Consider the following 14,512-nt stretch of genomic DNA (forward strand, 5'->3'; position numbering starts at 1 on the left):
CTCACTAGTCCTAGAGAGAGAGCCACTGCAGGCCACTAGGGGGCCATGCTGGGGGGTGGGGGGTGGGTAGGAGACGTGGAGGGCCAAGGGAGCAGGCTCAACCAAGCAGGTGGGGAGCCAAGAGAGTAAGAACAGTGGGCAAGTGTCTTTATTGGGGGTCAGGAGTACACAAACAAAAGGTGTGAGAGGATGTCACCGGTGTGTCTGAACGTCACTAGGTCACAGGGGAGGAGGGCAAGACGGGGGACTCGTGCGGCAGAGGCCAGCCTTATCACGCCAGTGCACCTGGTCACCTGGGTGGGGCGCTCCCAGGCTGTTTGTAGGAATGCTGAGGCAGCAGGAAATGCGAAGTTTAAAACTTTACCATGCAAATACAAACTTCCCTGGGCTCCTGAGACTTGCTCCGTCAGGTTTCTGTGTGTGTTTACTTGTCAACTCTCAGCCGGTCTATCCATTTCAATGGGCATGTCCTCAAGGATATGCAAAGTATCTTAACGAGCGTGGACTAGTCCAGGGAAACCTTGATATGTAAGCACATTCCTCATGAATCAGGGGGAAGAAGTAAAGCCCAACACAGAACGTGACCTCGCCGATGGCTGCGAGGGCAGGCAGCACTGGGCTGACGTCTTGTGGGTCAGCCGCAATGACAGGCTTTGTCCTGCAACTGGACAACTGCTTGCTGGGTCCACAAAATGACTTTCTTTACCCGAAAGAGAAGGCCGAGCAGGCGGGAGATGGTGCCAGAAAAAAATCCCCATCACAAAGTGGAGCGAAGCTGTAGGGAGTGGTCTAGCACAACCCGGTCCCGAGGCGGACCAGACTCGACTGCTGGGGGCTCGCCATCTGGGAGGCCTGAAAAGGCACCTGTCTGGGAATCAGGAGGCTTCAGTTTATGTTCCAGTTTTACTGCTGGCTATTGCTATGACCTTGGAGCCGGCCAAATCAATCCTGCACATTTCTGTTTAACCGTCAACAATAAGTCAGGGCCACAGCCATGATAGAAACATATATCAAAACAAGAGAATTGCTCTGACCACCACCAAGCCTCAAAATCCAATACACAGCTTGAAGGCCACCCCTGGAAACTGCTAGTTTGTCTTTGGAGCGGCTACGTGTCCTTATTCCAGCCTGACGCCACCCCCCGCCTCCGTGGACCCCTAGGTCTTCTAATGGCCTGGCTTTCCCTCCTTCTAGCCGGAATCCAGCACAGCAACAGTGATCCTGCACAGTTAGCCACATCAGAACATTCCTATGTTCTCCCACCTCCCAACATGTACCCTTCGGACCTAGATCTCCCAAGGAAGGCGAGTCTTAATATCCTTGTTAGTTCATCCTACCTACCAAGTAGTGTAATACTTTAACCCAGTGAAACTATCTTCAAGAAATAATCTAGTTTTAGGAATTAATAAAGGAGAAAAGAAATCAAACCAGGGAAAACTTTCATTTGTCAGTGTCCTCTCAAATCACACTCCTCTCCCATTTAGGCCTGTTGGCCCTTTATTTGAACAATAAGCCATCTCTATCAATGTGATTTTAAATGAATCAAGGGATCAAGCACTCTTCACTTCCATTGCGACTATATATTGTTTAACCAGCTGTCAAGTTCCACACTGGCTACCTCTATTTCATTCATCAGTGAAGTGGTTTCTCTCGGCACCACATGCTGGAATCTGCCTGCTACAATTCCACTGGATAGTCACTTTCTTTTTTTTTTTTTAAGTTTTTTTTTTTTTTTTTAAGATTTTATTTATTTGTCAGAGAGAGAGAGCATGCACAAGCAGGGGGAGCGGCAGACAGAGCAGGTAGAAGGAGAAGCAGGCTCCCCGCGGAGCAGGGAGCCGATGCGGGGCTCGATCCCAGGACCCTGGGATCATGACCTGAGCTAAAGGCAGACGCTTAACCAAATGAGTCACCCAGGCGTCCCGGATAGTCACTTTCATAAGAAATTTCTACTTTACCTCCAATAGGTGGGAAAGGAGAAGAGGAAATGGAGGCAATAACTGGACCTGGTGAGGAAAGGGTGCCTTCGTCTATGATGATCCATTTATATCAAGCACAGTAAAAAGTATCCAGAAAGCTACCTGGTTAATAATGGCTTAATTACAATCTCTAACCTGAGTTAGTTTTGTGAAATCCTTGAGGTATACTTTTGCAGTGTTTGCATCCTCTGTCCTACGGGAACTGGAGCAGCCAGACGATCCTATCACACGGAAAGCTGCCGCTGATTGCCCTTTCGAGCTCATGGAAGCACAACTTCCTGCACAGCAAACTAATGAAGGCACCTAATAAGGAGGTGCGGGAGGAAATGGCCGCGTGCCTGGCATTTCCAGCCCCAGCTTCCTCTCCTGCTCCGGAAGAGAGAGTGGCAATGCAGCACAAGTTTTTTTGTAAAGGGCTACCGAGTTCACCAACTCTTAGACCTCAAATCTTCCTGTGAAGAGGGTGTTCCTTGGGGATTATTTTAATGCTAAATATCAACCATTTCCCAGCTTACCTTTCTGAACCTCTCATTTCAAAAGCTTTGCTTTTTGCTCTCTCTCATTATTTTTCTCAAGCATTGGAATAACATGTTTCTCTCCCTTGAATTCTGCAGTTATTTCTGACTAAAATTATTTTACTTTTCAGAAAGGAATTGTGTGTTGACAACTCAAGTGGAAGAGAAAGGAATGTTCTGGCACTCGGTATACATTAGTTGAGAATGAAGATGGTAATAAACATTTGAATAACGACCCTCATGAATACCAAATACAGTCTTTTGAGAAGACAAAGCTTAAAATTACAGATATTCCCTCTAAGTAGCATTTAGCTACATAAAAGGCATTTGTTCAAGTAATTCCTCTAAGAGGAAGTCCTTATTTGAGAGTACAATAATTAAAATAATCAACTGTTGACAATAAAATGTGTATAATAAATACACATTTTCTTAATGTACTATCAACTATCAGGATAAATTTGAGGGTCATTTATACTGTTCAGCTATTCAGATCCCAAATTAACACAAAAGAGATTGTATCATACCATTAATGGAATACCATGTAATGGCATTCATACCATTAAAGTAATGCTTTTCCTTCCTAAATGTATGATTAAATCTGTTTCTTCATGTTCTGATACTCCTATATCACCATGACTATCTTGCCCACACTTTCCAGGACATCTGAATCTTTTCTATTTTGAAATGATAAAATCATATGCGTAGCTCAAACACAAAGAATTTCGGACTAGACTTAAAGCTAAGACAACAGGAAGCAAACAAGCATTTAGCTTTATTCAATTCATTAAATGGCAGAACATTGTTGAGTTACTTGGTATTTTATGGAAAACGGCCTTTTTGTTAAAATAAAACAAAAGAAAAAAATCATAGAATTTGTCTTCTCAAATTTCTGGATGTATTGAGAATGTTTTATTCAGAACTTCCTATTTACAACTAAAACAGACGTAGGTATACAGAAAATAGCAAACTCGTTAATATTTCTCATAATATCAACACAAGGAAAATCCCCTTTCAGCATTCATTCTTCTTTTATAAATGTCTAGTTATCAGTCAAACCGTTCTTTTTCTTTTTCTTTTGTTAATCACAGGCTTCTAAAAACATCATGATTTCTCTGCAGCTGAATATCTTGGGGGCACCAAACATGTATATGAAATGTGGCTTATAATCAAGTGTAGGTCCATTATCCAGTTTCTGTAATGCTGAAATCCAAAGACTCTCATCTTTGTAACTGATCCCTTTGCAAGACCTGACCAAACCTGAATTCACTTAGCAGCAAAACCTAACCTGAACTGGTTTGAGGCTGTTTATAGTCTTTATTTATTTACACCACTTCATTTGAATACGTATATATCCAGCTACAGTTATGCCAATGTGTTTGATAATGAAGTATTTCCTCAGCCCCCTAGGGCCAGCTACCAAACACAGGCACAAGCATTGAATTCTGAAACATATCTGGTCTCAAGGTTTGGATAAGAAATGGTGTGCCTGGGCGCCTGGGTGGCTCAGTTGGTTGAGAGACTGCCTTCGGCTCAGGTCATGATCCTGGAGTCCCGGGATCAAGTCCCGCATTGGGCTCCCTGCTCAGCGGAGAGCCTGCTTCTCCCTCTGACCCTCCCCCCTCTCATGTTCTCGCTCTATCTCATTCTCTCTCTCAAATAAATAAATAAAATCTTTAAAAAAAAAAAAAAAAAAGAAATGGTGTGCCTGGATTCAGTTCGGCTAACCTGTCCTGTGCTGTTCTGAGCACTATTCAAGGTAAATGGTCCACTGCCAGTGTTTTCGTTACCTCAACCCACCATTTCCTAAATGCATCATCTTCTCAAACTGCATTGTCCTAATGAATTCCTCTTTTTTTTTTAAAATAAAATAACTACTCCCTTAGTCACTCACCCAATCTCCTAGTTACCTGTAACTTCACGCTAGTCTCACCACCTCAATCCCATCAATTGTTGAAGCTTCACAAGGTTCCACATGTGCCCATCCTGTTGCCCACTGTCCCACCCCCAGGCCAGAGTGGCCTGAATGGCTGCAAGAGGCTCCAAAAATACCTTCCTCCTTCCCTTTCTACTCCCCTACCCTGCCCCTCTCCAATTCCCACTAGATCCTGCTTCATTCTGCTTCATGAGAATCTTGTCATCATCCCCCACTGGAAGAGATAAAGTGCAAAGTGTGAGACTGGCACTTCAAACCAAAGAAAGCAGTTAGAATTAACCCACCCTTCTGCTACATCTCCTTCTCCTTCCTAATGCAGACTTTTCACTCCCTTCAAAATGAGCATGACTTCCTCCCCGTTTTTCCCGACTCCAAAAAAAGCTAAGTTGTTTTCATCTCTTTGGCTCACACCATCTACCCCATGACCTGAAATTTGTAATGAATTCTTTGCACCATATCTGACTATTTTCATCCCCCTCACGCTTCAGCCTCAGCTTAGATCCCACCCTGGCAGCAAAGCTTTCTTGCACCTTCCCGGCCCATCATGATCGCTTTCTTGAATTCCCGTAACTCTCACAGTCTGGACTATTCATTTGATACTTGATATGCACTTCCTTGTATTATCAGAGTAATTCATTTTTCATGCATATGTATCCTGTCTCTTTAACCAGATTTTAAACTCCTTGAGAGAGGAGACCCTGTCTCATATTTTATGAATGAACAAATGAATACCCTTTTATAGCTTACAATAAGAAGGCAAAATTGGCAAATACAACATGTAAAAGACAAAGGAGCATTAATTTATTTATTCATTCAAATTTAGCAAATACTGCTGTGTTCCAGGCATTGTTTCAGCACCAAGGATTAAACAATAAGCAACACAACGTAAGTCCTGCCCTCATGAGGCTTCTGGTATAGCTAGGAAACCAGACATTAGTGAAACAATTATACAAATAACTATATACACAAATATGTCTGTTTTAAAAAAAGGAACTGTGAAATACTAACAGGTTCTGAATCATTTTCATATCCTATACCTGACAAGTCATCCTAAGTCAGCCTGCCCCCTGCCCTCCATCCGTGTTAAGAAAATTGCAACTAATAGAGGCTCTCTGCACAAGTTAGGAAACAAGAAGAAAATAGGGAAGACAAATAGCAAGAGCATTTTGTTTAAGAAATACATTTGTCACAATCTTAATGGCCTAAGATTCATGCTTGGATAAAGTTATCTAATCAGAAGGCATTTCTTAGACCCTGATCACTCTGCACTTCACAGAATTACTTTCAGGGAAAAAAAAAAAAAAAAAAAATCAGAGAATTGCTTTTCTGCTTAAAAGTTACACTCTAAACTTTTATGAAAGTTTACTTTAAGATACAAGAATGTGAAATCTATTTCTGCCTTTGCCACTCAGTGTCTCCCATACAAACCAAAGAAAAAAGAAATTCTTTACCAGAATTTAGGGCAAGGAAATTCCAAAATTTAGTGCAAAGAAAGATTCTCTTGTGAAACATGCAATTTCCATCATTTCTAGTATCCAAAGGCTTATAATAGATCACATTTCCCTTTTTGCCCAGGCTCCAAGGAAGCTCGAAACCAACCAGGTAACACCTCATGAAATCAAAACATATTTAACTCTCTCTCTTTTCTGGTTCAAGCATTACCTCCCCTTTGACACTCTTCCTGACTCCCTCCTGTCAGATGTTGTTTTCCCTCCAGCTCCCACTGTGTCTACTTGCAACAAAGAATGTACAGCCAGGTGCTCATTTTCTATTCCTATTGCATTAAGCATATATGTTTTTGTAAATCATTTCAATTCCATTTTGGAATAAAAATGATTTCCTGAGCAAGCTTATTTCTTTATATAAGTCTTATCATCAGAAATATAAGTCTTGTCATTAGAAATCTTTCGATTTTTCTATTCATGGGTTTCTCCAGTGTATAATGTATAATTCTCCAAAACCCTAGGATGCATTATACTTATTTTTTTAAACAATGAAATCATCCACACAATTGGAAGAGAGAGGCATTGGGAAAGTATTCAAATGGAATTCGATTTTCAAAAATCCAAATGTAATATTCACCTCAACAAGATTCAGTGTTACACCTACAGAAATTTTTATGAAATGTATCAATTGTGATTTCCCATGTGTTCCTAAATTACTCTCTACATTTGAGAAATTTGGGATTTGTGATCAGTCTGAAACCATAAAAGTTTAGTGCTAATGTAGGAAAACCAACTCTCTCACGTTATTCCAATCATACAGCAAAGGTGAGATGGGGTAATTTATAATGCATTTAATCAGGGCGCCTCAGTGGCTCAATTGGTTAAGCGACTGTCTTTGACTCAGATCAAGATCCTGGAGTCCCAGGATCGAGTCCTGCAGCATTGGGCTCCCTGCTCAGCAGGGAGTCTGCTTCTCCCTCTGACCCACTCCCCTCCCACGCTCTCTTTCTCTCATTCTCTCTCTCTCTCAAATAAATCTTTTTAAGAATGTATTTAATCATTTGTGTTCCTGATAACATGCAATTTCCAATTTGCAAGAGTCACCATTTTTGTTTGGGACAATTCCCTTTACAAATTATAAATCATGAGGCGGTTTCATGCAGTTAATTCAAAAGCCACAAAACTGTAATATTTATGCCTCATAAAAATAAAATTAACCAACAAAGTAGATTAAATTATGTGCTCATAGATTGATCACTCTTCCTCATTCATGCTTTAATTGGGCAATAAGGTACTGTCCTTCTGGAGTCTACTAGGGAAGAGATTTTCCATAATAAAATAAGTGAGGGAAGACTCACAAGTTAATGAAATGAAAGGGGCAATGAAGGAATAGTGGCATTCTGTTCAATATTTTTACTTGGCATTTCATTGGAGAATTAACAAAAAGGAAGCTGTTTAACTAATCCCGCAAAATGATTCTGATTATTTTGTAAACCATTCCAATTTCTGTAACAAGAATTTCTGTGCTTGCAATTAACAATCCCACCCCTCCCCACATACACACCACCACCACCATCACCACCACCCACGACAAGCTTGCACCTGCAAACTGTTAAAGGTTTAAATATGGCCCCTTAAAAAATTTAATTATGTATTAACGCTGGTTATTTAGGAACAAAGATGGAAACATTTATCACATTCCAGGCCAATAAGAACAATGTTTGTGCTGGCATTAAATTTTGGATTCTTTTCCATAATGCTGTATGGCTGTCAGTTCCCAAGCACCCTGCTGTACATTCTTTGTTGCAAGTAGACACAGTGGGAGCTGGAGGGACGACAACATCTGACAGGAGGGAGTCAGGAAAAGTGTCAAAGGGGAGGTAATGCTTGAACTTGGAGGTAAAGGAAAAAAGAGAAATCAACCAAGTTAACAAGAAGGGGCTTGAGCATGATGCACGAGGAGGGGTGCATATGCAAAGACACAGAGGCATGAGAGAACCCAGCAGGTGTGAGGACCTGCAAATAATTCTAAAAGTGTGGCATGTCAAGAGACCAGGTTTGAAGTCAGGCAGGAGTAGATCATCAAGAGCTTTGGATATCAATCAAAGGAGTATACATTTTATTTTGTAGGTAATAGGAGCCATCTAGCCATATAGAAAAATTATTCCAGTAGCAAAAATCCAGAATTAACTGAAGAAGGACAGAACTATTAGGAGCAAATGATTACCATTTTGTGAATGAAGGAAGACATAATGGCCATGAAGGGAGATGAAGAGAGAGAGAAGAAGACAAGTTTGGAGTTCATTAGAAAATTCAATCCAGAATCCAGTTATCTTTCTACTTATCACCAAGATTTGCAAAAGGTTATCATTCCTTCTCTAATACCCCATATAATTTCATAGATTTTTAGTAAGAAAAAAAAGAAAATTGCCAAATAGAAGTGATAAAGCTAACTATGTTATAGAATCTTTCCTATAGTAAGTAAAAATAAATAAATAAGACATACCTTGGCACTATCTCAAAATAATTTGTACTCAACATATTACTTGAAATCCAGAGTGATTTTTTCAGGGCTGAATTATTTATACCAACAGGAGAATTAAAAAGTAAGCCACCAATGAAATGTGATTTTAGTATAAAACATAAGATTTTATAATAAAATAACTTAACATTAAGTGTAGAAACCAAATGATCTGCCCTTATTATTAATAATACCATGACTTTGACCATATGATTCTCAATCTCAATATAAGTAGATAACTTTTCTCCAAACTGGGTATTTTGTCTAAAGTTTGCCTTACCTTTCTACACTGAGCAAATTTCCTGAATGGATCACAAACACAACCAGTCATTGCTTATAATAGGCACCTAGCATTTTGTCTGCCAGCACTCCTGAACCATTTTTGGAAACTGACCCTCTCCCACTCAGCCCCCACCCTTAACCTCTCCCATCTTTATGAATGTCATGCACAACACCATGCTTGTTCAGTGTTTGGTGGATGGCCCGACTAACACCCAGTTCCTAGATACCCTCTCTGTCAAGACCTGTCTCTGCACTTTACTTGGGCACTCATAAAGGCCACACTGTAGTTGGGAATCACCACTGAAGAATGGCTGTCCTTCATTACAACATGGCATCTCAGCACATCCATAAATCCTTTCCCTTTTCTTAATTCCATTTCACTTGTGCAGTTTTACCCGATCTTCCAATCCATGCCCGCTCCTCCCAGACCATCAATCTTCCTTACCTCCTTTCCATGCCCAGCCAGGCCCCATTTTAATCAAAAGAATAACTTTTTTATTAGAACCCTCCATTTATTTTCCATCCTTTGTTTCCAATACAGCAAGCCTGGGCAGTCCCCACACAGATGAATCTCCCTCGAATTCTGTTCCAGGTGACTGAGCTCTCATAAAGAAAACTGCTCAGCAGTTCAGACTGGTATCATTCAATTTACAGTGGCTAACCCCAACAGCCCTCCGTGATCGTCAGTAACCCTTCTGTCTGTCCCTAGTCAGCTAGCATCTACACTCCATAGGGTTGCTCTTCCAAACCTTAGCCACTTTCTTAAACCCCTTGCATCCTCCAATTCTTCCACCTTTATCTTTAGCTCTTCTTTCTTCAAAGTGAAATACAGATCATCAGATCACCATTTACCTCTCTACTCCTCCACCCCAAGGTACCTATTAGAATACAAACCTTTATCTCTTTCATGACAATTTCTGAGGAACCGGGGTGTCTCCACCTGTCCTCGCTAAGGCCATCATTTCTATCTGTATCCTAAGTCATAAATAAAGCAGAGAGGGGGCACCTGGGTGGCTCAGTCAGTTAAGCATCTGCCTTTGGCTCCTCAGGTCATGATCTTAGGGTCCTAGGATGGAGCCCCTTGTCGTGTCAGGCTCCCTGCTCAGCAGGGAGTCTGCTTCTCCCTCTCCCTCTGCCCCCTTCCCACTATTCGTGTGCACGCTCTCTCTCTGCTTTCTCTCTCTCTGTCAAATAAATAAAATCTTTAAAAAAAATAAAATAAAATAAATAAAGCAGAGAAGCCTTCAGAGATCTCTCCATGTATTTATCTTCATTTCAGTCTAGCTCTTTCCCCCAAGTGTCAAGCAGATAAATTAATCTCACTCCTCAACCCCAGCACCACCACCATCAACAACAAAATCTTTCCTTGGTCCTTCTTACATTTTTAGCTACTTCCCATCTCCTTTCATTTCCTCACCAAACTTCTTGAAACTATGTATATATATAAAAAATATAAAATATGTACATTTTATAAATTTATGTAATAGAAACAGATGACCATAGTTTGAGATTGAGAAGAATATATAAGTAATACTATGTGTGTATATCTATGTTTTTAATTTGTTTTTTCCTTAAGCCATTGCCATCTGTTTCTAACCAAGCTTCTAGAGTGAAAATACCCACACTGTGTCACCTATGATCTTATAATTACTAAATTCAATGTTTTATTACTAAGTTCTCTTTCTAATTGGCCCAGCAGCATTTAAAACTTTCTTTCCCGCCCCACTCCCCCACCCCCAGCATTTACCATCTCTTTGCATATTATACATTAATTTGTTTAGTGTCTTTCTCTCTCCTGCAGGATGTAAGTTGTTAGGAGGGCGTAGACCCTGCTTTTTATTTAAAGGACTTTTTTTTTTTAAAAGATTTTATTTATTTATTTGACAGAGATATAGAGAGAGAACAAGTAGGCAGAGTGGCAGGCAGAGGCAGAGGGAGAAGCAGACTCCCCGCTGAGCGGGGAGCCCGACGCAGGACTCGATCCCAGGACCCTGGGATCATGAGCTGAGCCAAAGGCAGAAGCTTAATGGACTGAGCCACCCAGGCGCCCCTAAAGGACTTTTTTGGGGGGGGCTGCTTTTCACATTTTATTGGCTCAGGGAAGGGGCCTCCTCCATGTAACCGGGGGTGCTCACACGTTCTTCAGCCACTCCAAGCTTGCGCCCTGGGGGTCCTGGGGGTGGCTGGACACGTTAGGCATGTTCCCATTATCTTGGAGGGGCACTGGATAGTTGTAGGGCGTGGCCTGGTTGATCATGGTGGCGTATTTGGTGAAGGGGCTGAGGGTGGGCAGAATTAGAGTGAGGCCCCCTATGGTGAAGGACACGACCAGCACCGGCTCCTTGGCCCAGGCATCCTTGAGGAAGGTGGCGAGTCTCCTGGCCATCTTGGTCGCAGCGGCCTAAAGGACTTTTTTTTTTAAGATTTATTTATTTGTCAGAGAGAGAGAAAGAGAGCACAAGCAGGGGGAGCGGCAGGCAGAGGGAGAAGCAGGCTCCCCACTGAGCAAGGAGCCTGATGCGTACTGGATCCTAGGACCCCGGGATCTTGACCTGAGCCGACGGCAGACACTTAACCAACTGAATCACCCAGGCATCCCTAGACCCTGGTTTTTGATTCACTCTCTAGAATAGTTCCTGGCATATAATAAGTGATCAATGAATATTTGTTGGGTAAATATCACCCATGTCCTGACAAAATCAATTAGGCGAAAGGTGGAAAACACACTCAACCTGGGTCAACATCAGTCTCTTTTCCAAGAGTCTAAACTTTGGGACCAAGAGAGTCAAGCCAGTCTCTCTGAGCAGATGTAAACTGATCTTCAGTGTGAACAGAGAATAAAACAGATACGTTAGAGAAATTGGGACAAAGAAGATCCTGATAGAATTCAAGTCCCAGGTTCCATTTATCCCAATTATCAGAATGAATTCTATCCTTGGTCTCTATGAAATATCCCAGTATCCTAGTAAATTACCTTTTTTAGCTTAAACTAATAGTGTCTTTGTCTATTGCATACTACCAACGGATTCTGCACTAATCATTCTGTGGTTGAACAGGCTCAAAATAAACATCCTAAAGCCATTGTTCAAAAAAAAAGAGGGTAAAAAGTTAGAGTTACCACTCTAATTCCCAGAATGAACAACATATGTAAATATATGAACCGTGGTTAAGTTACTTTAATGAAAATATGGTGTGACATGAAGGCAAACTCTTTATGATAATATAGGGAAAAGAGCTATTTTCATGTCTTCTCTAAATAAGATTACACACACATTAATTTTAGGCCTAAAGCCATTTTTTGAAAATAAGTTTAGTACTAATTTTACCTCATAATTTTCCTTAGGCCTTAGAAAAGTACACCATTGAACAGAGACTAGCGGAAGAACCTAGCTCCAACAGTGCGATGCAAATTAAGGCTAGAGGGCAAACTAAAATGCATCCTAAATTGGCATTTAGAAATAACAGAGCTCTATCTTAAAGAACAGAGTTCAATAATTATCAACATTACATTTCATGGGTACTTACCAAACAAACGTTGATGGAACAGAAATTTGCCAGCTATTAGTCCTATGAGAATGGCCAGTAGCCATAGAAGCACCTTCAGAATCCTCCAGCCAACTCCTCTAGGGTATTTATTTGTTACAAACGAAAAACAGTTTCCAACAACAATAACATTGGCTTCTGTTTGGCTATGAGAAACTGGGTCCTCCGCAAATATTAAGAAGTTAAAGAAGATCACCAAGTAAGCCACAATCATGCGAGACCAGGGATGCTGGAAATAATAACGGAAGTCTTTACCCATCCTTCAAAACTTCAATTCCGTTGTTGACCTGTAGAAGAAAAGATACATAGGGTGAGAGCAGAAAACCAAATAGTCTTCCTCCACCTTTATCTGTTCAGATTTATAACAGCTCAAGAAAGCGGTATTTAGAAAAGATGCTACCTGCACCTACTTATGGCACCAAGACAAGTCTGAGATCGAGGAAAGTAAATATTGTCTTTCAACGCCATCCAGTCATACCTCTGACCACGTGGAGATGTGGGGTAGAAGGAGAACAAAAGAGCAGGGGCAGAAGGGAAATGCAAACACTGTCCAAAATCGGGATGATGACTGAGATGACCTGTAGAGGTCACCTCCAGAGGAAATGCAGAGCAAAAAAAGCAACACAATACTTTTCCTCTTTTAAATAACTATTTTTAGGTTACAATCATAATAGAGAGTCACTTAAAAATGAAAGCAATGGGGGCGCCTGGGTGGCTCAGTCGGTTAAGTGGCTGCCTTAGGCTCAGGTCATGATCCCAGGGTCCTGGGATCAAGTCCCACATGGGCTCCCTGCTCCGCGGGAAGCCTGCTTCTCCCTCTCCTGCGCCCCCTGCTTGTGTTCCCTCTCTCGCTGTCTCTCTCTCTGTCAAATAAATAAATAAAATCTTAAAAAAAAAAAAAATGAAAGCAATGTAGGAGTAAACTGAGCACATATTAACAAAATATAAACATCCTCTTCTGCCCATATCCTTCTCCTCAGAGTTAGGATCCCCTAATAATTTGGTGGGTATACTCTCAGACCATCTTCTGTACATTGTGAATGGACTTTTATAAAAATGTTCATAGTCCAATCGTCAAGTAGCCTCAACATAGACTATGTTTTAGGAAATAGCTAAGTCTATGGTACAGTAGTTGCTTACATGCAGGAGCAATTGGACAATTCTGCTTGTGTGAAGTGAGGAAAAGAGGAAGATTTCACAGAGAAGGACATACTCAAGTTCACGGTTGAAGGATTAGTAGGAATTTTTTTTCCCCAGTGAAGAAGGGAAGAATGCTCAGTCTTGGCATTTGGAAAGGCACAGAGGCATTGCAAAATACATAATATGCCTCCAGCTGTGGGTCCTAACCCGGATGTGCATTCAGAGTACAGAGCTTTTTTAAAATGCTGATGTCCAGACCCACCTCCAAAGTCTTGCTCAGCTCCTCTTTCCTCTTTGGAAGCCAGCCTTCCTACCAAGAACACAAGCCTGCGTGAAGTCCACCAAGCCTGTGACTGGTTGTTATTAAGTCTATCCAATTCTGACATTCAGTTTTGGTGAACCCATTTGGTACTCAGACGAAGCTATATTTCTTTGTTTGCAGCCACAAAGCTGAATAAAAGCTGAGATTTAAAAAATAACAATAAGGGTGGTAATGGCATTGAAATCTGCCAATTCTTTTTTCTTCTTTCTCAATTTGTTTAGAACTAGGAGGGGAAAAAAGGACCCTTACATAGCCTACAGCATGTGACATCCAGGTTCTGTGTTGGATGCCTATGTGAATCAGTATCGCATTTTCACCATAACAACCCTCTGAAATACTATCATCATCATTCCCATCATTTTATTTCACAGGGAGGGAACTGAGGCTCACACAGATTATGTAACTTGCCCAAAGTGAGCCAGCAGGAGAGCTCTGATCTGAGCTTCTGAAGTCAGCCAACCCAGTCAACTCCAGGAATTTTCCTTGCCTTAGAAGGCAGAGCCAGGGCCCAGCCCCAGGGATGTCATCCTTTGACTGCTTCTGCAGACATATTCTTCTCTAGAGATGATTATATTAACTCTATAGTGTATACTTCTACAACCCAGGGAAGAAATATGTAAGTGAAAGAACTCTTCACTAATCCCAAGCACTTTGAAAAACTGATAAATTTCCCATTGATAAATATTCTCATTTTATACATGGCTAAAAGCACAAAGATCAAGCCACAAGCCTGAAGTAACTCTAAGTCAATGGAAGACCTGAGAATGGGCTCCAAGGCTCCCAAGTCCCTGTCCAATAGTCTAGGGTGATGAATATCAATTAAACCCACAAT

General features: G+C 41.2%; 2 protein-coding genes across 4 annotated transcripts in view; both read right to left on the reverse strand.

Moving 5' to 3' along the window:
* The window catches only part of TMEM117 (transmembrane protein 117), a 478,296-nt gene that overhangs the window by 444,738 nt on the left and 19,046 nt on the right, over positions 1-14,512 (reverse strand). For 2 of the 3 annotated variants that reach the window (XM_044914873.1, XM_021704760.2), the window contains exon 2: positions 12,201-12,505. In XM_044914873.1, coding sequence (XP_044770808.1) covers positions 12,201-12,477 — 277 coding nt within the window. In that variant the 5' untranslated portion in view covers positions 12,478-12,505. Of the gene's footprint in view, positions 1-12,200; positions 12,506-14,512 lie in introns of those variants that run through there. The other variant, XM_044914874.1, reaches the window with a different exon arrangement.
* Positions 10,793-11,064, reverse strand: LOC110593497 (NADH dehydrogenase [ubiquinone] 1 alpha subcomplex subunit 3-like). Its single transcript, XM_044914875.1, has one exon. The coding sequence runs from the start codon at positions 11,059-11,061 to the stop codon at positions 10,807-10,809; it is 255 nt and encodes an 84-aa protein (XP_044770810.1). The 5' UTR covers positions 11,062-11,064; the 3' UTR covers positions 10,793-10,806.

This window comes from Neomonachus schauinslandi, chromosome 5, assembly GCF_002201575.2.
Source record: "Neomonachus schauinslandi chromosome 5, ASM220157v2, whole genome shotgun sequence".
NCBI lineage: Eukaryota > Metazoa > Chordata > Mammalia > Carnivora > Phocidae > Neomonachus > Neomonachus schauinslandi.